This window comes from Cajanus cajan, chromosome 3 (genome assembly GCF_000230855.2).
Source record: "Cajanus cajan strain Asha chromosome 3, NIPB_CcT2T_4, whole genome shotgun sequence".
NCBI classification, from domain to species: Eukaryota; Viridiplantae; Streptophyta; class Magnoliopsida; order Fabales; family Fabaceae; genus Cajanus; species Cajanus cajan.
In genome coordinates this window covers 29,705,713-29,731,644 of record NC_138519.1, presented here as the reverse complement: position 1 = coordinate 29,731,644, position 25,932 = coordinate 29,705,713, and the positions used below count along the sequence as shown (strand labels likewise).

At 30.8% G+C, this 25,932-nt stretch overlaps 3 protein-coding genes and 1 pseudogene across 3 annotated transcripts; all 4 read right to left on the bottom strand.

The window, feature by feature from the left end:
- Positions 1-997: 997 nt before the first annotated feature.
- On the bottom strand, positions 998-11,575 carry LOC145956221 (heparanase-like protein 2). The gene is made up of 10 exons (XM_083071785.1): positions 11,281-11,575; positions 3,741-3,886; positions 3,599-3,635; positions 3,170-3,350; positions 2,896-3,050; positions 2,528-2,761; positions 2,195-2,384; positions 1,911-2,036; positions 1,601-1,700; positions 998-1,327 (listed from the first exon to the last, which is right to left on the bottom strand). Exons 1-10 carry the CDS (start codon positions 11,573-11,575, stop codon positions 998-1,000), a joined length of 1,794 nt encoding a protein of 597 aa, XP_082927911.1.
- Positions 11,434-13,323, bottom strand: LOC145956220 (heparanase-like protein 1). The gene is made up of 4 exons (XM_083071784.1): positions 13,140-13,323; positions 12,772-13,005; positions 12,455-12,644; positions 11,434-12,312 (listed from the first exon to the last, which is right to left on the bottom strand). Exons 1-4 carry the CDS (start codon positions 13,321-13,323, stop codon positions 12,183-12,185), a joined length of 738 nt encoding a protein of 245 aa, XP_082927910.1. The 3' UTR covers positions 11,434-12,182.
- Positions 13,324-13,365: 42 nt separating this feature from the next.
- LOC145956219 (heparanase-like protein 2 pseudogene) lies at positions 13,366-14,189 on the bottom strand (annotated as a pseudogene).
- Positions 14,190-21,516: 7,327 nt separating this feature from the next.
- LOC145956218 (heparanase-like protein 2) lies at positions 21,517-24,462 on the bottom strand. Its single transcript, XM_083071783.1, has 9 exons — positions 24,259-24,462; positions 24,117-24,153; positions 23,688-23,868; positions 23,414-23,568; positions 23,046-23,279; positions 22,727-22,916; positions 22,431-22,556; positions 22,121-22,220; positions 21,517-21,846 (listed from the first exon to the last, which is right to left on the bottom strand). The coding sequence occupies exons 1-9, from the start codon at positions 24,460-24,462 to the stop codon at positions 21,517-21,519; spliced, it is 1,557 nt and encodes a 518-aa protein (XP_082927909.1).
- Positions 24,463-25,932: the final 1,470 nt, after the last annotated feature.

Genomic DNA, 25,932 nt, shown 5'->3' with positions numbered 1-25,932 from the left:
GTCCATACAATAGTTAAACTTTAATTATTAAGTAACATAAAAAATATTCTTTGAAAATTAATTCTATTGCTATCTTACAACTTATCTAATCTCAAATTGAATCTAAAAAATTATGTCTTAAAAAATATTTGTTAACAATGACAACAATTATAAGTATTGCTCATTATATTTTAAAAATATTACATATACAAAAAAGTAATTTTTTTAGTATTACTCATTAAATAATTTTAAAAGGGCATTAATTAATTTTGTATATATTTCTTTTTAAAAACTTTGATTTAGAAATAAATTAGTGTCACAACCACTAATATCGAATTGATGCTCAATAGAACACAATTTTATTTCAAAATGAATATGTTATTTTAAATTTATTTTTTTTATAATTTTCCTTTACGGATAATAAAATATATAAAAGTACATTTATTTTATGTTTTAAAATCAACTCAAGATAACCGTGAATATAATAAAATTAAGTGATTTGGGATGTATATACGAAAAAATAAAAAATTATAAGAATTGAGTTTTTACAACAAGAACTCAAATAATCAATCTCAAATTGGATGTTTGGTCAATTACGATCACATTTATCAATATAATTTTTATTCGTCAAACTATTTTTATGAAACTCCATTCATATGTTCATTTGAATGTTACTTTATTTTTTAGATTGAATTTCATAACAAAACTAAATTAATTTTCTCTATAACTTTCTACCTATAATAAAACCTCTCAAATTAATAATCTAACACAATAATCACATATACACATATTTATATATACATAAATTGAGTAATCGTTCTAATAAATCAACTTCAAATTCTTCAATAAAATTTATTACCTAGATAGTAATTAGAATTAAAAGTAATTGTCCACAATAACTTTTTAAGGTTTTGTTGTCTTGTTGCTGATTGATATTATGTGCATGTGCTGGCTTAATGAAGCTCTATATATGTACAAATTGTTGTTTCGTACTTTACTAAATAATATTTTGTGCCTATTATCCACATGTTGGTGCATTGAAGCTCTTGGTATAAACAAATACAATTGAGTCAGGCTCTACTTTGACAGGAGAAGAAGCATCCACCAATCGTGGTTTCATTTCTGGGATGTCTAGTGATTCTGTCAGCTGTAGTGGAGTTCCATTCAACAACACCACATCACTTCGAATGTTTCCATCCTTGGGTGTTAGATGGTATTCTTCCCTCATAGTCATTGGTACTCTTCCTGGTACCGTCTCCAAGACAAGGTACAAATTCATGTCATCAACGAAGGATACATTGAAAGTAGTGGAATTGGACATGTTTATAAGTAGCATAGTGACACCGGGCTGAAATTAAGGAGAACAACAACAAGTGCTTAATGAAAAAGAAAAAAAGGATTAAGAACAAATGGCACGCATTGACCTTAAAACGATATGGAAACTTCTTAGTTTTACATTATTTAAGTAGTTTTCCCCAAATAATTGTTACAATTTATGATATGATATTTATGTTTCAGTAGCATGATGTTGTTAATGTCTATACGAGTAGTTTTATTTTTATGAAGAGTAATAAAAAAATAGAGAAAAAAAAACAAGACATTTTGAGATAAATGAGCTTACCCCTTTCTTGGAACAATGTGCGTATGCACGTAAAAATGGTGATCCTTCATGAGAAACTGAAAGGACTTTGCTTCCCATGAGTCGATGCCACAAAAGCGCTCTAATCAATCGAAAGGTGTTATCATTAGAAAGACATGTGAATTGATAACTAAGTCTTGATCAATTTGGATGTTTCATAATTTTTTGTAGAATATTAATTTGAAAAATATAACAATTAAAGCATATTGATTGTCCTTGCTAAGGTAAGTTCTAAATGAATTGGATATTCATCAGTAACAAGTTCCTTTCACACACACATGACATGACTTACCCATAATAATCCGGGTTAGGGATGAAGGTTGTTGTGTTTAGCAAGCCATAGTTTCCTCCAACCAAAGTTTGTCTACAATAAACCTTGTGGTTTAAGGTTGATGTCATGCCTAATTGGTCCAAGTACCTAGTTATTAAGTTAAAATAGTTTAACATACATACATACATATACATATACACACACACACACACACATATATATATATATATATATATATATATATATATACTTGAAAATTTTGAAAAGGAAGCAAAAAACTCAATTCATTGGCATATTAGACTAACCAAAACCCATTAACAAAAGTGTGAGACACATCTTTGCTACCACTGTTATAGGCTCCTCCAGCTTCCCCAACCCATGGTGCTGCCCATGGCGTGAATTCCTTGACTGCTTGAGCAACACTTTTGAAAGTTTCAGCAACTTGGCTCAAGTAATATGGGTCTTGAAGCTTGTTGATAATATCCTTGTCAACGCCTTTAAAACAAACCAATCATTAAGAGCTAGCAAACTAGTGAAATGTGTGCTATAGCTATTGTCCAAAAGTACAATATATATATATATATATATATATATATATATATATATATATATATATATATACACACATATATACATACCAGCACCAAGGTTGTAAATGTGGTGGGTCACTCCATCAACCACACCAGGCCCAACATTCAGTAAGAAGCTTTCAAACCACTCCTTACCATAGAAACCACCAGGGCCTAACACTTTAGGCCTTCTAGAAACATCAGGGTATAGTAGATTAACTATACGTCTAAGCCTAGTAATGTCTTTAGCATATTGAACACTGTCTACCCTGGCTCCTATCCCCGCAGCACATAGCTCATTTCCTATTAAGCACCATAAATCATAATGCACATGGGATAGATCGGGGAAAATAAAAAGCAATTTACGTGTGTGTGTGTATACGTCATTCAAATATCAAAAGCAGAATATAAATTAATCAAGGCTTTGATTTAGCTACCCAATTCATATGAATCTATTTTGTATCCTTTTGATATTGTGTACTTCATGAGACTTATGGCATTTTTTGGATTCCAGTTTCCCACCCAATTCAACTTGTCTTCCACAGAATTTTTCTTTCCAGCGAGAGCATTCAAGCCAAAAATTAACTTCACTCTGAAATATAAATATACAAAACAAACATAGATGCATGTGAGAATTGAATGTAGCATGCTAGTAACATATATCATAGTACGCTCTGTTGAGAAAAGAATGGTAAGTAATTAAACAAGTACCCAGTTTTGTTAAAAAAGTCATGTACTTCATCCCATCTCATTCTGGGAAGGCATGCTGTGCTGAAACCAAAAAGACCACCTTCTTTCTTTTTGAAATGGGGACATTTCTTTTGCTTCCCAAATTGATAAACAATTTGATCTTCCACTGAACCTCCTAATCTGATCCTCAGGGGATTAAAAGCTGCCAAAGTTTGGAATGATAAAAAATGTGAAATTCATAAATTGATATTGTCTACCCATGATCATATGATATATGTTACACATCGGACCATTAAAATGCCACATCTTGCCTCGACTAAACTAAAGAATGAGGACAATGAAAATTATCGATACAAAAACAAATAGCCTAAAAGGGTCAACAATATTTTTTTGCATGTTTTTTCTTTTTAAAATAATCATATGATTAGAGCTGAGAAAAATAGAACTTACCCTTGATGGCATTTGATAGAACTTTGTTACTTAAGTCCTGCAAAAGTTGACAAAACAAAACATGGGACAACTAGTTAAATTTTTTTATTCAAATTATGTAAGACGAAAATACGTATGTTCATTGGTGCCTAATGTTAAATACCAAATTCAAAATGCCTGTTTGTCCCCAGGGGCAGTCATTGTAATTGCACTTATTAGCAGGCCACCAGTCCAAAGTCGCACAAATAAAATTATTATCTGTTGTAGCAATGGATGTTACCCCTTTAACTACGATTTTCACATCTTCTGCTGAAGACAAGGAAAATAATAAAAGAACAACATAACATAGAGTTACTTTCACATCCATTATGAGAAGTGATTGAAAAGAAACACGGGAAAATCACACCAAGTCATTGGATTTTATGCAACTTTTATATTCTTGCTACTTGCCAATATTAGTCGACCTAATCACTTATTTTACGCAAGTTTTACCTGTTTTTGTTTGTCTTAAATTGTTTTAAGGATCATGTATCTAGTCATTACTTTTCTAGAAATTCAATCATTTTGTGCTTTAATCTATCTGTATTTTTATATGCAACGATATTCCTATATCAGTTTTGTCTTTAACACGAAACCCTTTTTCTTAATAAAAGTAAAATTTTGGTCAAACATATGGCATATAAGACTTTATTAGCAAAAATTGCTGGCTAACAATTGGTTTTTTTTGTTATTTTCAATAACGGTTTAATTTATATGCAAGTATTGACAAACTTTAGGATAAGTCCTATTAGTTACCTTTCTTAACTGATTGTGTATTTTCAAAAAAAATAACTAATTTAGGGATATTAAATTCAATTACTATCTCCCTTAAGTATTATGTTTAAAAATTAAACTTTTTGCCTAATAACAAATCACATATGAAATATGACTTTTAAGATAGTTGCTATAATAAAATTCAAAAAGTTTTATCATACATACGTGTATAGTAATATGTGATTGAATAACGATGTATAAAATGTTTAACTATAATCTCATTGCACTTTAGTTAAATTCAAATTTCTCTCTTCCAACATATTTTAAAACAAAATAATTTATGTATTGATGGTGTAAATATTGACTTTTACACCAATCCTACATTAGAATCATATATGGCATGTTGATTGACTTTAATAATAATCAACCTAAAAGTTACATTTAAATTATCATTATTTCCGATTGGTTGGCAATGCAAATTTTTTACATCAATTTGTTTAATACTTTAAATAAAACAAATACTAACAAGTGCTCGAGATATTGGAAAACAAAATAATAAACAGCAAACACAAAATACTTATGACATAGGAATATATTCATTCAAATCATTTATAATTATTTTTAGATATCTTTTATGTTCAAATTGTCATATTAGAATTAGAACATACACAATTTTATAATTAGGATACGTTCTAGTCATGATATTTAAGTTATTTATATTATGTGATTTTCAAATTAAAATTAGTGTGTATATAGTTTTTAAATTAGAATTGATTATGAGTTTTCATAAAAAGACATTTATTGTGCCCATGAAGGACATCATCCTTACAATTTATTTTTTTTATTTATTTATGGGTTGTTTCTCTATATTTTTAGATTGTATATATATTTGTTGAGTTTTTAATTTCTACAACATTTTTTGTCACATTCCATTTCTTCTTTTTTATTATCATCACATTTGTGGTAAACCATCTCTACTTTTATTTGGATTTCCTTATGTTTTACATAAAAATATTTTTAATTATTATATTAGTCTATGAGTGGTTATATGTATTCTATTTTTAAAATTTCTCTTTTAATTATTTAGATGTTTTGTTCACTATCTTGTTGTGTTTAGACTGTTCTATTGGACATTTAGAACTTTGATGACTTTTTTGCTTTTGCATTATTGACATTTTTTGGATAAATTTTCAACTTTAGGGTCTTCTTTGAAGTGTTCTCTTAGATGGTGTGATATGGGAATAAATAGAAGAATCCTTCACAAGATAAAAATGCGGGAAGTTAGAAAAAGGAGTCAAATATTGGAGATAAAAAAATAAAGAGAAAAAAATAATGCCTAGTTCTTATTAGAGAAAAAAAAATAATCACCTAGTCAAGAGACATAGTCCCTGACAATGATGCCACAAACATGACATGCAAAAACCACAATTGTTTGGTATCGTAACGTAAGAGTCATTCTTTCCAAAATAGATTATGCGTTTGACTTTGAAATTCTTTATGTTTAAATGGAGTTAAATCTAGAATATGAAAATTAGATTTTAGATATGAGTTTTGTAAATTCAAAGTATAAAACTTGATATAGGAAAATATTAAGTAGTGAAACATATAAAAATTCAATTTAAGGAAATATCTCGTATTAGAGTTCAAGCTGTGAAACTGTGACACCCTTACTACCCCAACACATATATCGTAATAATGTAATTAAATTATGGAAAATAAACTTTCACAGTTGGTAAAAGAGTTCACGTAAAAACCTTCACAAATGTTCTTCAATATCCAAAATGATTGAAAAATGAACATTGGAAAATAAAACATAAGAGTTTACATATTATTTTAAAAAATAATAAATACAACTCCAAATCCATATAAAAATTCCATATCCTAGAATTTTCTTCCCCGAGGTCACAATATCAGAGGACACCTACAATTCAACTGTTGGCATCCTAGATGCCACTCAAAGCCGGATCTTCCTCACCTAAAACATCCACAATTTGTACGGTGAGAAAAGAAAGCATCTATATATAAAGCACATAAGGAAAACGCAACATATCGTCTCATTATAACTCTATACTTAATAAAATATTCATAAACATTTCAACATATCATAACTCGATCAATCATGCATCATTATCACGTCATAATTCGTAATCACCCCAATCATCACAAATCTTGCACTTCACACTATGCCAAGGTCATGTTACCCATTTAACATTCCAAGGCTGTGCTCACCCCTGATATAACATTGTGCCAAGGTCACGTTTCCCCTGTTGCATATCTAGCCCAGGGTCGTGCTCACACCCGACATGTTATCCAAGGTCACGATACCCACGTAACAATCCAAGGCCGTGCTCACCCCTGATATAACACTGTGCCAAGGTCACGTTTCCCCTGTAGCATTTCTAGCCCAGGGTCGTGCTCACCCATGACATGTTATCCAAGGTCACGATACCCACGTAACAATCCAGAGCCATGCTCACCCCTGATATAACACTGTGCCAAGGTCACGTTACCCCTAACCTAGGGTCGTGCTCACCCCTGACATGTTATCCAAGGTCACGATACCCATGTAACAATCCAGGGTCGTGCTCACCCCTGGTCATAAGTGTGAAGAACCACAATCACATCACATTCACATTCCACACAACATCCCATTTCATGTTCACATACTCACATCATAATTAATTGGGTAGTTAAGTCATAACATACCATTCGTAACATCATGTTATCAATTAATATAATAATCAATGGAATTACACATTTAATATAATCCTAACATAAACAGTAAAACCCCCAATTGTTCCAAAACCTAACTCACAGGCACTTTTATATAATTTCGTTCTCTCTCCCAGATCATCATTCTTACAAATTAAATATATATTTCTAATCCTCGACACATACAGTATCTAATGGGATCATTAACTCCTCAAACAGAAATAATCCAATTTTTCCAAAGCCTAACTTACAGGCACTTTTCTATAATTTTGTTCTCTCTCTCAGTGCATCATTTTTACAAATTAATCATATATTCGTAGTCCTAAATACATACAGAATCACATAAGACCAATAATTCTCCAAACAGAACTAATTATAAAATTACTCATAATCCTAAGGAACTTTTCCTCTACCCAATTCCCATATGTAACTCTACATATAAAAAATCTTCTTTTCTCCCGTACCTGGATAAACAGCAGTTGAAACTAAAACAGAGATCTCCTTGGTCTCCTCCTCTAAGTGCCCCTCGTTCTTCAGAGACTATAGAAGGAAAGTAAGAGAATGTAGAAGAAAGAAGTCAGAACTGAAAAATATGATTTTGGGAGTTCCAAAGCACTCAATTTATAGGCATCAAGTTTCATGGAATGGCCTGTTTCAAATCAGGAATGGCCCATTCTGAAATCTCACGTCATATGTAAAATTCACATCCAGAACGGCCTGTTCTCAAATCCGAACGGCCTGTTCTGGGATTGCAATTAAACCCATAACGGCCATATTTGGAACGGTCCGTTCTCATCCCTGGAACGGCCGTTCTCATCTTTGGAACGCCCCGTTCCAATCTAGGGTTATAGGCCAGTTTGGTGGTTTAGAACTGCCCGTTTCAATTTAAGAACGGCCCGTTCTGGGCTACTAAATCACCCCTAAAAATTACTAAGTTACCCTCAATTAAAGTATAAAAATTGGGGTGTTACAAGAACTAAACAAAGTACTCAATTGCCCTTACATTTCTTAAAAGTTATATTCTAGCAGAATAAATATAAGGTGTCATTACAACAAAATTCTCATACAGTGACACACACCCTATAGTGACACTATATATGTCACTAAAAATTACTTTTATCCACACAATGACTACAATATATGTTGGTATATTATTAAAAAGTATGAGTATAGACAATAGTGACACAAAAAATACGTTGTTAAATTTCATTCAAAATCAATACTAAAGCTGTGTGTAATCTATATGTCAAATAAACATATACCTACATATATTGTACCTATAGTGACACTTTTTATATGTCGCTACATGTAACATTTCTTGTAGTGTGTTCTCCATTCTATCTCTAGATACGAAGTGTAATGAGCCAACAAGTCACAACACTTACTATATAGCATAACGACTAAGCAACGGGAAACAAAAACATCTTTTAACCTAATGATGGAAACTTGTGAGAAATGGTAGGCGTCTTGTTCCACTTGCATCCTACATCCTTCAATCTTCATCCATGCCAACAAAACTTGAAAATAAAACTTTGAATGGAAGACTGGATAGTGGAGAAGTGGTGCAACCTTCAAGCAAATGATAAACCAAGAGATGATGTTCTTTCCACAAGGAAAAGTTCCTTGATGAAAGAACTTAAGGAGTCACACTCTCATAGAGTGAACCCAAGACTTTTGAAGTGAGAATCAATAATGATTTTGCTAACAATGATTAAAAGTGACATAGGATTACAAGGTTTCTCGTATATATAGACTAACCTAGCTTACAGAGCAAGATAAGCAAACCATGGTTAGAAATGAACCAAGGTTACCAACCAAGCTAAGATGGTGCACCCCAAAATTGAATTTGATTTCAAATATTAGGCCCCAACTCTCATGGATCTAGGATCCATGTGCCATGTGTCATGTGCTACCATGTGACACAGATCTAGAATAGCCTATAAGAGCTTGCCACGTGGCAAATGTTAAAGGTGTGACTAATGTGTTGGGCATGTGACTATAGGAATAGGTACCACCTCTGTTGGCCTAAATACAAATCATTTTAGCTATATCTTCTACGTACTAGTTGCACCCCCTTAAACTACTAATTACACCCATAGAAGAAAATATAAGGAATTAAATTTCTACACTACTTGGCCCAAAACACGAGGTCAAAATAAAAAAGAACAAGAAAATACAAGGAATAAGAAATGGACTAAAAGATACCCAAAGCTCAATCATGAGTTTGGGCCTTTTTCCTTCAAGCCTAGCCCATGTCTTCTTGGTATGCTTGGACTTTATTATTTAAATAATACTTGGTGATTGAAGCTTGGAAAGACTTTGTTTTTCAAAGAATACTTGAGTAGTTTGCTTGAAGCGGAATATCAAAGCAAGCTTTGGATTGAACTAGAAGTGGCTTGTTAAAGAATACTTGTATCTTTGAAAAGATAGTCGAACATGATCAAGAATTACAAACAATCTCAGTGGTTCAGATGAACTAGTATGCCAAAATCATGTGTTCTTTGTTCTTGCTTTGTTTGCATTATTGAAGGGTTATGCTTCTTTCATCCACTTAATTTTGTTTCCTATTTTTTGCAAGATGATTAATTTAAAAATTTCATCAAAAGTTTTAATGAATTAATACGTGCAATCTTTTACTTTAGATATTTCTCTATCTTAATTTAATTCTTATTTAAAATTTTATAGAGTTCAAGAATATAAACATCATAATTTAAAATTTTTAGCTATATTGGAAAGTAAGAACAATTAGTTATATTTTATGCACTCTTATTAATGAATAAATTTACATCTAATTAATACATTATTTGTCTACCAAGAAAATTAACTCATTTATTTCATAAATACATTTAAAAAATATCTAATTAATATATTATTTTCTATAATAGTATTTTGAATACTTTATTTAATTGAAATACTGACCAAACTATTGTGGTGGTGAAAACAGAAAAGTAGAGGATGTTGGTTGTTGGGTTGGGAAAAGTCTGATACCTTGGTTATAAAGTTGATTCATAAGGGTACTCATTACTCATGTGAGCCACTTATGTTGATTATCATGAAAAAAAAATTGTGATGTTCAATTTGCGGTTGGAGAGAACTTATATGAGCGATAAGGGTGGAAGTAATTCCATGAGGACTTAAATTTGATGCTCATTGTCGTTGTTGTAATTTTTTGTACCATTAAGGAAAACATATAATAGAAAATTCATTCATGGATTACTCATGCCTAAAACGAGTCCATACAATAGTTAAACTTTAATTATTAAGTAACATAAAAAAATATTCTTTGAAAATTAATTCTATTGCTATCTTACAACTTATCTAATCTCAAATTGAATCTAAAAAATTATGTCTTAAAAAATATTTGTTAACAATGACAACAATTATAAGTATTGCTCATTATATTTTAAAAATATTACATATACAAAAAAGTAATTTTTTTAGTATTACTCATTAAATAATTTTAAAAGGGCATTAATTAATTTTGTATATATTTCTTTTTAAAAACTTTGATTTAGAAAGAAATTAGTGTCACAACCACTAATATCGAATTGATGCTCAATAGAACACAATTTTATTTCAAAATGAATATGTTATTTTAAATTTATTTTTTTTATAATTTTCCTTTACGGATAATAAAATATATAAAAGTACATTTATTTTATGTTTTAAAATCAACTCAAGTTAACCGTAAATATAATAAAATTAAGTGATTTGGGATGTATATACGAAAAAATAAAAAATTATAAGAATTGAGTTTTTACAACAAGAACTCAAATAATCAATCTCAAATTGGATGTTTGGTCAATTACGATCACATTTATCAAAATAATTTTTATTCGTCAAACTATTTTTATGAAACTCCATTCATATGTTCATTTGAATGTTACTTTATTTTTTAGATTGAATTTCATAACAAAACTAAATTAATTTTCTCTATAACTTTCTACCTATAATAAAACCTCTCAAATTAATAATCTAACACAATAATCACATATACACATATTTATATATACATAAATTGAGTAATCGTTCTAATAAATCAACTACAAATTGTTCAATAAAATTTATTACCTAGATAGTAATTAGAATTAAAAGTAATTGTCCACAATAACTTTTTAAGGTTTTGTTGTCTTGTTGCTGATTGATATTATGTGCATGTGCTGGCTTTATGAAGCTCTATATATGTACAAATTGTTGTTTCGTACTTTACTAAATAATATTTTGTGCCTGTTATCCACATGTTGGTGCATTGAAGCTCTTGGTATAAACAAATACAATTGAGTCAGGCTCTACTTTGACAGGAGAAGAAGCATCCACCAATCGTGGTTTCATTTCTGGGATGTCTAGTGATTCTGTCAGCTGTAGTGGAGTTCCATTCAACAACACCACATCACTTCGAATGTTTTCATCCTTGGGTGTTAGATGGTATTCTTCCCTCATAGTCATTGGTACTCTTCCTGGTACCGTCTCCAAGACAGGGTACAAATTCATGTCATCAACGAAGGATACATTGAAAGTAGTGGAATTGGACATGTTTATAAGTAGCATAGTGACACCGGGCTGAAATTAAGGAGAACAACAACAAGTGCTTAATGAAAAAGAAAAAAAGGATTAAGAACAAATGGCACGCATTGACCTTAAAACGATATGGAAACTTCTTAGTTTTACATTATTTAAGTAGTTTTCCCCAAATAATTGTTACAATTTATGATATGATATTTATGTTTCAGTAGCATGATGTTGTTAATGTCTATACGAGTAGTTTTATTTTTATGAAGAGTAATAAAAAAATAGAGAAAAAAAAAACAAGACATTTTGAGATAAATGAGCTTACCCCTTTCTTGGAACAATGTGCGTATGCACGTAAAAATGGTGATCCTTCATGAGAAACTGAAAGGACTTTGCTTCCCATGAGTCGATGCCACAAAAGCGCTCTAATCAATCGAAAGGTGTTATCATTAGAAAGACATGTGAATTGATAACTAAGTCTTGATCAATTTGGATGTTTCATAATTTTTTGTAGAATATTAATTTGAAAAATATAACAATTAAAGCATATTGATTGTCCTTGCTAAGGTAAGTTCTAAATGAATTGGATATTCATCAGTAACAAGTTCCTTTCACACACACATGACATGACTTACCCATAATAATCCGGGTTAGGGATGAAGGTTGTTGTGTTTAGCAAGCCATAGTTTCCTCCAACCAAAGTTTGTCTACAATAAACCTTGTGGTTTAAGGTTGATGTCATGCCTAATTGGTCCAAGTACCTAGTTATTAAGTTAAAATAGTTTAACATACATACATACATATACATATACACACACACACATATATATATATATATATATATATACTAGAAAATTTTGAAAAGGAAGCAAAAAACTCAATTCATTGGCATATTAGACTAACAAAAACCCATTAACAAAAGTGTGAGACACATCTTTGCTACCACTGTTATAGGCTCCTCCAGCTTCCCCAACCCATGGTGATGCCCATGGCGTGAATTCCTTGACTGCTTGAGCAACACTTTTGAAAGTTTCAGCAACTTGGCTCAAGTAATATGGGTCTTGAAGCTTGTTGATAATATCCTTGTCAACGCCTTTAAAACAAACCAATCATTAAGAGCTAGCAAACTAGTGAAATGTGTGCTATAGCTATTGTCCAAAAGTACAATATATATATATATATATATATATATATATATATATACACACATATATACATACCAGCACCAAGGTTGTAAATGTGGTGGGTCACTCCATCAACCACACCAGGCCCAACATTCAGTAAGAAGCTTTCAAACCACTCCTTACCATAGAAACCACCAGGGCCTAACACTTTAGGCCTTCTAGAAACATCAGGGTATAGTAGATTAACTATACGTCTAAGCCTAGTAATGTCTTTAGCATATTGAACACTGTCTACCCTGGCTCCTATCCCCGCAGCACATAGCTCATTTCCTATTAAGCACCATAAATCATAATGCACATGGGATAGATCGGGGAAAATAAAAAGCAATTTACGTGTGTGTGTGTATACGTCATTCAAATATCAAAAGCAGAATATAAATTAATCAAGGCTTTGATTTAGCTACCCAATTCATATGAATCTATTTTGTATCCTTTTGATATTGTGTACTTCATGAGACTTATGGCATTTTTTGGATTCCAGTTTCCCACCCAATTCAACTTGTCTTCCACAGAATTTTTCTTTCCAGCGAGAGCATTCAAGCCAAAAATTAACTTCACTCTGAAATATAATATATACAAAACAAACATAGATGCATGTGAGAATTGAATGTAGCATGCTAGTAACATATATCATAGTACGCTCTGTTGAGAAAAGAATGGTAAGTAATTAAACAAGTACCCAGTTTTGTTAAAAAAGTCATGTACTTCATCCCATCTCATTCTGGGAAGGCATGCTGTGCTGAAACCAAAAAGACCACCTTCTTTCTTTTTGAAATGGGGACATTTCTTTTGCTTCCCAAATTGATAAACAATTTGATCTTCCACTGAACCTCCTAATCTGATCCTCAGGGGATTAAAAGCTGCCAAAGTTTGGAATGATAAAAAATGTGAAATTCATAAATTGATATTGTCTACCCATGATCATATGATATATGTTACACATCGGACCATTAAAATGCCACATCTTGCCTCGACTAAACTAAAGAATGAGGACAATGAAAATTATCGATACAAAAACAAATAGCCTAAAAGGGTCAACAATATTTTTTTGCATGTTTTTTCTTTTTAAAATAATCATATGATTAGAGCTGAGAAAAATAGAACTTACCCTTGATGGCATTTGATAGAACTTTGTTACTTAAGTCCTGCAAAAGTTGACAAAACAAAACATGGGACAACTAGTTAAATTTTTTTATTCAAATTATGTAAGACGAAAATACGTATGTTCATTGGTGCCTAATGTTAAATACCAAATTCAAAATGCCTGTTTGTCCCCAGGGGCAGTCATTGTAATTGCACTTATTAGCAGGCCACCAGTCCAAAGTCGCACAAATAAAATTATTATCTGTTGTAGCAATGGATGTTACCCCTTTAACTACGATTTTCACATCTTCTGCTGAAGACAAGGAAAATAATAAAAGAACAACATAACATAGAGTTACTTTCACATCCATTATGAGAAGTGATTGAAAAGAAACACGGGAAAATCACACCAAGTCATTAGATTTTATGCAACTTTTATATTCTTGCTACTTGCCAATATTAGTCGACCTAATCACTTATTTTACGCAAGTTTTACCTGTTTTTGTTTGTCTTAAATTGTTTTAAGGATCATGTATCTAGTCATTACTTTTCTAGAAATTCAATCATTTTGTGCTTTAATCTATCTGTATTTTTATATGCAACGATATTCCTATATCAGTTTTGTCTTTAACACGAAACCCTTTTTCTTAATAAAAGTAAAATTTTGGTCAAACATATGGCATATAAGACTTTATTAGCAAAAATTGCTGGCTAACAATTGGTTTTTTTTGTTATTTTCAATAACGGTTTAATTTATATGCAAGTATTGACAAACTTTAGGATAAGTCCTATTAGTTACCTTTCTTAACTGATTGTGTATTTTCAAAAAAAATAACTAATTTAGGGATATTAAATTCAATTACTATCTCCCTTAAGTATTATGTTGAAAAATTAAACTTTTTGCCTAATAACAAATCACATATGAAATATGACTTTTAAGATAGTTGCTATAATAAAATTCAAAAAGTTTTATCATACATACGTGTATAGTAATATGTGATTGAATAACGATGTATAAAATGTTTAACTATAATCTCATTGCACTTTAGTTAAATTCAAATTTCTCTCTTCCAACATATTTTAAAACAAAATAATTTATGTATTGATGGTGTAAATATTGACTTTTACACCAATCCTACATTAGAATCATATATGGCATGTTGATTGACTTTAATAATAATCAACCTAAAAGTTACATTTAAATTATCATTATTTCCGATTGGTTGGCAATGCAAATTTTTTACATCAATTTGTTTAATACTTTAAATAAAACAAATACTAACAAGTGCTCGAGATATTGGAAAACAAAATAATAAACAGCAAACACAAAATACTTATGACATAGGAATATATTCATTCAAATCATTTATAATTATTTTTAGATATCTTTTATGTTCAAATTGTCATATTAGAATTAGAACATACACAATTTTATAATTAGGATACGTTCTAGTCATGATATTTAAGTTATTTATATTATGTGATTTTCAAATTAAAATTAGTGTGTATATAGTTTTTAAATTAGAATTGATTATGAGTTTTCATAAAAAGACATTTATTGTGCCCATGAAGGACATCATCCTTACAATTTATTTTTTTTATTTATTTATGGGTTGTTTCTCTATATTTTTAGATTGTATATATATTTGTTGAGTTTTTAATTTCTACAACATTTTTTGTCACATTCCATTTCTTCTTTTTTATTATCATCACATTTGTGGTAAACCATCTCTACTTTTATTTGGATTTCCTTATGTTTTACATAAAAATATTTTTAATTATTATATTAGTCTATGAGTGGTTATATGTATTCTATTTTTAAAATTTCTCTTTTAATTATTTAGATGTTTTGTTCACTATCTTGTTGTGTTTAGACTGTTCTATTGGACATTTAGAACTTTGATGACTTTTTTGCTTTTGCATTATTGACATTTTTTGGATAAATTTTCAACTTTAGGGTCTTCTTTGAAGTGTTCTCTTAGATGGTGTGATATGGGAATAAATAGAAGAATCCTTCACAAGATAAAAATGCGGGAAGTTAGAAAAAGGAGTCAAATATTGGAGATAAAAAAATAAAGAGAAAAAAATAATGCCTAGTTCTTATTAGAGAAAAAAAAATAATCACCTAGTCAAGAGACATAGTCCCTGACAATGATGCCACAAACATGACATGCAAAAACCACAATTGTTTGGTATCGTAACGTAAGAGTCATTCTTTCCAAAATAGATTATGCGTTTGACTTTGAAATTCTTTATGTTTAAATGGAGTTAAATCTAGAATATGAAAATTAGATTTTAGATATGAGTTTTGTAAATTCAAAGTATAAAACTTGATATAGGAAAATATTAAGTAGTGGAACAGATAAAAATTCAATTTAAGGAAATATCTCGTATTAGAGTTCAAGCTGTGAAACTGTGACACCCTTACTACCCCAACACATATATCGTAATAATGTAATTAAATTATGGAAAATAAACTTTCACAGTTGGTAAAAGAGTTCACGTAAAAACCTTCACAAATGTTCTTCAATATCCAAAATGATTGAAAAATGAACATTGGAAAATAAAACATAAGAGTTTACATATTATTTTTAAAAATAATAAATACAACTCCAAATCCATATAAAAATTCCATATCCTAGAATTTTCTTCCCCGAGGTCACAATATCAGAGGACACCTACAATTCAACTGTTGGCATCCTAGATGCCACTCAAAGCCGGATCTTCCTCACCTAAAACATCCACAATTTGTACGGTGAGAAAAGAAAGCATCTATATATAAAGCACATAAGGAAAACGCAACATATCGTCTCATTATAACTCTATACTTAATAAAATATTCATAAACATTTCAACATATCATAACTCGATCAATCATGCATCATTATCACGTCATAATTCGTAATCACCCCAATCATCACAAATCTTGCACTTCACACTATGCCAAGGTCACGTTACCCATTTAACATTCCAAGGCTGTGCTCACCCCTGATATAACATTGTGCCAAGGTCACGTTTCCCCTGTTGCATATCTAGCCCAGGGTCGTGCTCACACCCGACATGTTATCCAAGGTCACGATACCCACGTAACAATCCAAGGCCGTGCTCACCCCTGATATAACACTGTGCCAAGGTCACGTTTCCCCTGTAGCATTTCTAGCCCAGGGTCGTGCTCACCCATGACATGTTATCCAAGGTCACGGTACCCACGTAACAATCCAGAGCCATGCTCACCCCTGATATAACACTGTGCCAAGGTCACGTTACCCCTAACCTAGGGTCGTGCTCACCCCTGACATGTTATCCAAGGTCAAGATACCCATGTAACAATCCAGGGTCGTGCTCACCCCTGGTCATAAGTGTGAAGAACCTCAATCACATCACATTCACATTCCACACAACATCTCATTTCATGTTCACATACTCACATCATAATTAATTGGGTAGTTAAGTCATAACATACCATTCGTAACATCATGTTATCAATTAATATAATAATCAATGGAATTACACATTTAATATAATCTTAACATAAACAGTAAAACCCCCAATTGTTCCAAAACCTAACTCACAGGCACTTTTATACAATTTCGTTCTCTCTCCCAGATCATCATTCTTACAAATTAAATATATATTTCTAATCCTCGACACATACAGTATCTAATGGGATCATTAACTCCTCAAACATAAATAATCCAATTTTTCCAAAACCTAACTTACAGGCACTTTTCTATAATTTTGTTCTCTCTCTCAGAGCATCATTTTTACAAATTAATCATATATTCGTAGTCCTAAATACATACAGAATCACATAAGACCAATAATTCTCCAAACAGAACTAATTATAAAATTACTCATAATCCTAAGGGACTTTTCCTCTACCCAATTCCCATATGTAACTCTACATATAAAAAATCTTCTTTTCTCCCGTACCTGGATAAACAGCAGTTGAAACTAAAACAGAGATCTCCTTGGTCTCCTCCTCTAAGTGCCCCTCGTTCTTCAGAGACTATAGAAGGAAAAGAAGAGAATGTAGAAGAAAGAAGTCAGAACTGAAAAATATGATTTTGGGAGTTCCAAAGCACTCAATTTATAGGCATCAAGTTTCATGGAATGGCCTGTTTCAAATCAGGAATGGCCCATTCTGAAATCTCACGTCATATGTAAAATTCACATCCAGAACGGCCTGTTCTCAAATCCGAACGGCCTGTTCTGGGATTGCAATTAAACCCATAACGGCCATATTTGGAACGGTCCGTTCTCATCCCTGGAACGGCCGTTCTCATCTTTGGAATGCCCCGTTCCAATCTAGGGTTATAGGCCAGTTTGGTGGTTTAGAACTGCCCGTTCCAATTTAAGAACGGCCCGTTCTGGGCTACTAAATCACCCCTAAAAGTTACTAAGTTACCCTCAATTAAAGTATAAAAATTGGGGTGTTACAAGAACTAAACAAAGTACTCAATTGCCCTTACATTTCTTAAAAGTTATATTCTAACAGAATAAATATAAGGTGTCATTACAACAAAATTCTCATACAGTGACACACACCCTATAGTGACACTATATATGTCACTAAAAATTACTTTTATCCACACAATGACTACAATATATGTTGGTATATTATTAAAAAGTATGAGTATAGACTATAGTGACTCAAAAAATACGTTGTTAAATTTCATTCAAAATCAATACTAAAGCTGTGTGTAATCTATATGTCAAATAAACATATACCTACATATATTGTACCTATAGTGACACTTTTTATATGTCGCTACATGTAACATTTCTTGTAGTGTGTTCTCCATTCTATCTCTAGATACGAAGTGTAATGAGCCAACAAGTCACAACACTTACTATATAGCATAACGACTAAGCAACGGGAAACAAAAACATCTTTTAACCTAATGATGGAAACTTGTGAGAAATGGTAGGCGTCTTGTTCCACTTGCATCCTACATCCTTCAATCTTCATCCATGCCAACAAAACTTGAAAATAAAACTTTGAATGGAAGACTGGATAGTGGAGAAGTGGTGCAACCTTCAAGCAAATGATAAACCAAGAGATGATGTTCTTTCCACAAGGAAAAGTTCCTTGATGAAAGAACTTAAGGAGTCACACTCTCATAGAGTGAACCCAAGACTTTTGAAGTTAGAATCAATAATGATTTTGCTAACAATGATTAAAAGTGACATAGGATTACAAGGTTTCTCGTATATATAGACTAACCTAGCTTACAGAGCAAGATAAGCAAACCATGGTTAGAAATGAACCAAGGTTACCAACCAAGCTAAGATGGTGCACCCCAAAATTGAATTTGATTTCAAATATTAGGCCCCAACTCTCATGGATCTAGGATCCATGTGCCGTGTGTCATGTGCTACCATGTGACACAGATCTAGAATAGCCTATAAGAGCTTGCCACGTGGCAAATGTTAAAGGTGTGACTAATGTGTTGGGCATGTGACTATAGGAATAGGTACCACCTCTGTTGGCCTAAATACAAATCATTTTAGCTATATCTTCTACGTACTAGTTGCATCCCCTTAAACTACTAATTACACCCATAGAAGAAAATATAAGGAATTAAATTTCTACACTACTTGGCCCAAAACACGAGGTCAAAATAAAAAAGAACAAGAAAATACAAGGAATAAGAAATGGACTAAAAGATACCCAAAGCTCAATCATGAGTTTGGGCCTTTTTCCTTCAAGCCTAGCCCATGTCTTCTTGGTATGCTTGGACTTTATTATTTAAATAATACTTGGTGATTGAAGCTTGGAAAGACTTTGTTTTTCAAAGAATACTTGAGTAGTTTGCTTGAAGCGGAATATCAAAGCAAGCTTTGGATTGAACTAGAAGTGGCTTGTTAAAGAATACTTGTATCTTTGAAAAGATAGTCGAACATGATCAAGAATTACAAACAATCTCAGTGGTTCAGATGAACTAGTATGCCAAAATCATGTGTTCTTTGTTCTTGCTTTGTTTGCATTATTGAAGGGTTATGCTTCTTTCATCCACTTAATTTTGTTTCCTATTTTTTGCAAGATGATTAATTTAAAAATTTCATCAAAAGTTTTAATGAATTAATACGTGCAATCTTTTACTTTAGATATTTCTCTATCTTAATTTAATTCTTATTTAAAATTTTATAGAGTTCAAGAATATAAACATCATAATTTAAAATTTTTAGCTATATTGGAAAGTAAGAACAATTAGTTATATTTTATGCACTCTTATTAATGAATAAATTTACATCTAATTAATACATTATTTGTCTACCAAGAAAATTAACTCATTTATTTCATAAATACATTTAAAAAATATCTAATTAATATATTATTTTCTATAATAGTATTTTGAAAACTTTATTTAATTGAAATACAGACCAAACTATTGTGGTGGTGAAAATAGAAAAGTAGAGGATCTTGGTTGTTGGGTTGGGAAAAGTCTGATACCTTGGTTATAAAGTTGATTCATAAGGGTACTCATTACTCATGTGAGCCACTTATGTTGATTATCATGAAAAAAAAATTGTGATGTTCAATTTGCGGTTGGAGAGAACTTATATGAGCGATAAGGGTGGAAGTAATTCCATGAGGACTTAAATTTGATGCTCATTGTCGTTGTTGTAATTTTTTGTACCATTAAGGAAAACATATAATAGAAAATTCATTCATGGATTACTCATGCCTAAAACGAGTCCATACAATAGTTAAACTTTAATTATTAAGTAACATAAAAAATATTCTTTGAAAATTAATTCTATTGCTATCTTACAACTTATCTAATCTCAAATTGAATCTAAAAAATTATGTCTTAAAAAATATTTGTTAACAATGACAACAATTATAAGTATTGCTCATTATATTTTAAAAATATTACATATACAAAAAAGTAATTTTTTTAGTATTACTCATTAAATAATTTTAAAAGGGCATTAATTAATTTTGTATATATTTCTTTTTAAAAACTTTGATTTAGAAATAAATTAGTGTCACAACCACTAATATCGAATTGATGCTCAATAGAACACAATTTTATTTCAAAATGAATATGTTATTTTAAATTTATTTTTTTTATAATTTTCCTTTACGGATAATAAAATATATAAAAGTACATTTATTTTATGTTTTAAAATCAACTCAAGATAACCGTGAATATAATAAAATTAAGTGATTTGGGATGTATATACGAAAAAATAAAAAATTATAAGAATTGAGTTTTTACAACAAGAACTCAAATAATCAATCTCAAATTGGATGTTTGGTCAATTACGATCACATTTATCAATATAATTTTTATTCGTCAAACTATTTTTATGAAACTCCATTCATATGTTCATTTGAATGTTACTTTATTTTTTAGATTGAATTTCATAACAAAACTAAATTAATTTTCTCTATAACTTTCTACCTATAATAAAACCTCTCAAATTAATAATCTAACACAATAATCACATATACACATATTTATATATACATAAATTGAGTAATCGTTCTAATAAATCAACTTCAAATTCTTCAATAAAATTTATTACCTAGATAGTAATTAGAATTAAAAGTAATTGTCCACAATAACTTTTTAAGGTTTTGTTGTCTTGTTGCTGATTGATATTATGTGCATGTGCTGGCTTAATGAAGCTCTATATATGTACAAATTGTTGTTTCGTACTTTACTAAATAATATTTTGTGCCTATTATCCACATGTTGGTGCATTGAAGCTCTTGGTATAAACAAATACAATTGAGTCAGGCTCTACTTTGACAGGAGAAGAAGCATCCACCAATCGTGGTTTCATTTCTGGGATGTCTAGTGATTCTGTCAGCTGTAGTGGAGTTCCATTCAACAACACCACATCACTTCGAATGTTTCCATCCTTGGGTGTTAGATGGTATTCTTCCCTCATAGTCATTGGTACTCTTCCTGGTACCGTCTCCAAGACAAGGTACAAATTCATGTCATCAACGAAGGATACATTGAAAGTAGTGGAATTGGACATGTTTATAAGTAGCATAGTGACACCGGGCTGAAATTAAGGAGAACAACAACAAGTGCTTAATGAAAAAGAAAAAAAGGATTAAGAACAAATGGCACGCATTGACCTTAAAACGATATGGAAACTTCTTAGTTTTACATTATTTAAGTAGTTTTCCCCAAATAATTGTTACAATTTATGATATGATATTTATGTTTCAGTAGCATGATGTTGTTAATGTCTATACGTGTAGTTTTATTTTTATGAAGAGTAATAAAAAAATAGAGAAAAAAAAAACAAGACATTTTGAGATAAATGAGCTTACCCCTTTCTTGGAACAATGTGCGTATGCACGTAAAAATGGTGATCCTTCATGAGAAACTGAAAGGACTTTGCTTCCCATGAGTCGATGCCACAAAAGCGCTCTAATCAATCGAAAGGTGTTATCATTAGAAAGACATGTGAATTGATAACTAAGTCTTGATCAATTTGGATGTTTCATAATTTTTTGTAGAATATTAATTTGAAAAATATAACAATTAAAGCATATTGATTGTCCTTGCTAAGGTAAGTTCTAAATGAATTGGATATTCATCAGTAACAAGTTCCTTTCACACACACATGACATGACTTACCCATAATAATCCGGGTTAGGGATGAAGGTTGTTGTGTTTAGCAAGCCATAGTTTCCTCCAACCAAAGTTTGTCTACAATAAACCTTGTGGTTTAAGGTTAATGTCATGCCTAATTGGTCCAAGTACCTAGTTATTAAGTTAAAATAGTTTAACATACATACATACATATACATATACACACACACACACACACAGATATATATATATATATATATATATATATATATATATATATATATACTTGAAAATTTTGAAAAGGAAGCAAAAAACTCAATTCATTGGCATATTAGACTAACCAAAACCCATTAACAAAAGTGTGAGACACATCTTTGCTACCACTGTTATAGGCTCCTCCAGCTTCCCCAACCCATGGTGCTGCCCATGGCGTGAATTCCTTGACTGCTTGAGCAACACTTTTGAAAGTTTCAGCAACTTGGCTCAAGTAATATGGGTCTTGAAGCTTGTTGATAATATCCTTGTCAACGCCTTTAAAACAAACCAATCATTAAGAGCTAGCAAACTAGTGAAATGTGTGCTATAGCTATTGTCCAAAAGTACAATATATATATATATATATATATATATATATATATATATACACACATATATACATACCAGCACCAAGGTTGTAAATGTGGTGGGTCACTCCATCAACCACACCAGGCCCAACATTCAGTAAGAAGCTTTCAAACCACTCCTTACCATAGAAACCACCAGGGCCTAACACTTTAGGCCTTCTAGAAACATCAGGGTATAGTAGATTAACTATACGTCTAAGCCTAGTAATGTCTTTAGCATATTGAACACTGTCTACCCTGGCTCCTATCCCCGCAGCACATAGCTCATTTCCTATTAAGCACCATAAATCATAATGCACATGGGATAGATCGGGGAAAATAAAAAGCAATTTACGTGTGTGTGTGTATACGTCATTCAAATATCAAAAGCAGAATATAAATTAATCAAGGCTTTGATTTAGCTACCCAATTCATATGAATCTATTTTGTATCCTTTTGATATTGTGTACTTCATGAGACTTATGGCATTTTTTGGATTCCAGTTTCCCACCCAATTCAACTTGTCTTCCACAGAATTTTTCTTTCCAGCGAGAGCATTCAAGCCAAAAATTAACTTCACTCTGAAATATAAATATACAAAACAAACATAGATGCATGTGAGAATTGAATGTAGCATGCTAGTAACATATATCGTAGTACGCTCTGTTGAGAAAAGAATGGTAAGTAATTAAACAAGTACCCAGTTTTGTTAAAAAAGTCATGTACTTCATCCCATCTCATTCTGGGAAGGCATGCTGTGCTGAAACCAAAAAGACCACCTTCTTTCTTTTTGAAATGGGGACATTTCTTTTGCTTCCCAAATTGATAAACAATTTGATCTTCCACTGAACCTCCTAATCTGATCCTCAGGGGATTAAAAGCTGCCAAAGTTTGGAATGATAAAAAATGTGAAATTCATAAATTGATATTGTCTACCCATGATCATATGATATATGTTACACATCGGACCATTAAAATGCCACATCTTGCCTCGACTAAACTAAAGAATGAGGACAATGAAAATTATCGATACAAAAACAAATAGCCTAAAAGGGTCAACAATATTTTTTTGCATGTTTTTTCTTTTTAAAATAATCATATGATTAGAGCTGAGAAAAATAGAACTTACCCTTGATGGCATTTGATAGAACTTTGTTACTTAAGTCCTGCAAAAGTTGACAAAACAAAACATGGGACAACTAGTTAAATTTTTTTATTCAAATTATGTAAGACGAAAATACGTATGTTCATTGGTGCCTAATGTTAAATACCAAATTCAAAATGCCTGTTTGTCCCCAGGGGCAGTCATTGTAATTGCACTTATTAGCAGGCCACCAGTCCAAAGTCGCACAAATAAAATTATTATCTGTTGTAGCAATGGATGTTACCCCTTTAACTACGATTTTCACATCTTCTGCTGAAGACAAGGAAAATAATAAAAGAACAACATAACATAGAGTTACTTTCACATCCATTATGAGAAGTGATTGAAAAGAAACACGGGAAAATCACACCAAGTCATTGGATTTTATGCAACTTTTATATTCTTGCTACTTGCCAATATTAGTCGACCTAATCACTTATTTTACGCAAGTTTTACCTGTTTTTGTTTGTCTTAAATTGTTTTAAGGATCATGTATCTAGTCATTACTTTTCTAGAAATTCAATCATTTTGTGCTTTAATCTATCTGTATTTTTATATGCAACGATATTCCTATATCAGTTTTGTCTTTAACACGAAACCCTTTTTCTTAATAGAAGTAAAATTTTGGTCAAACATATGGCATATAAGACTTTATTAGCAAAAATTGCTGGCTAACAATTGGTTTTTTTTGTTATTTTCAATAACGGTTTAATTTATATGCAAGTATTGACAAACTTTAGGATAAGTCCTATTAGTTACCTTTCTTAACTGATTGTGTATTTTGAAAAAAAATAACTAATTTAGGGATATTAAATTCAATTACTATCTCCCTTAAGTATTATGTTGAAAAATTAAACTTTTTGCCTAATAACAAATCACATATGAAATATGACTTTTAAGATAGTTGCTATAATAAAATTCAAAAAGTTTTATCATACATACGTGTATAGTAATATGTGATTGAATAACGATGTATAAAATGTTTAACTATAATCTCATTGCACTTTAGTTAAATTCAAATTTCTCTCTTCCAACATATTTTAAAACAAAATAATTTATGTATTGATGGTGTAAATATTGACTTTTACACCAATCCTACATTAGAATCATATATGGCATGTTGATTGACTTTAATAATAATCAACCTAAAAGTTACATTTAAATTATCATTATTTCCGATTGGTTGGCAATGCAAATTTTTTACATCAATTTGTTTAATACTTTAAATAAAACAAATACTAACAAGTGCTCGAGATATTGGAAAACAAAATAATAAACAGCAAACACAAAATACTTATGACATAGGAATATATTCATTCAAATCATTTATAATTATTTTTAGATATCTTTTATGTTCAAATTGTCATATTAGAATTAGAACATACACAATTTTATAATTAGGATACGTTCTAGTCATGATATTTATGTTATTTATATTATGTGATTTTCAAATTAAAATTAGTGTGTATATAGTTTTTAAATTAGAATTGATTATGAGTTTTCATAAAAAGACATTTATTGTGCCCATGAAGGACATCATCCTTACAATTTATTTTTTTATTTTTTTATGGGTTGTTTCTCTATATTTTTAGATTGTATATATATTTGTTGAGTTTTTAATTTCTACAACATTTTTTGTCACATTCCATTTCTTCTTTTTTATTATCATCACATTTGTGGTAAACCATCTCTACTTTTATTTGGATTTCCTTATGTTTTACATAAAAATATTTTTAATTATTATATTAGTCTATGAGTGGTTATATGTATTCTATTTTTTAAATTTCTCTTTTAATTATTT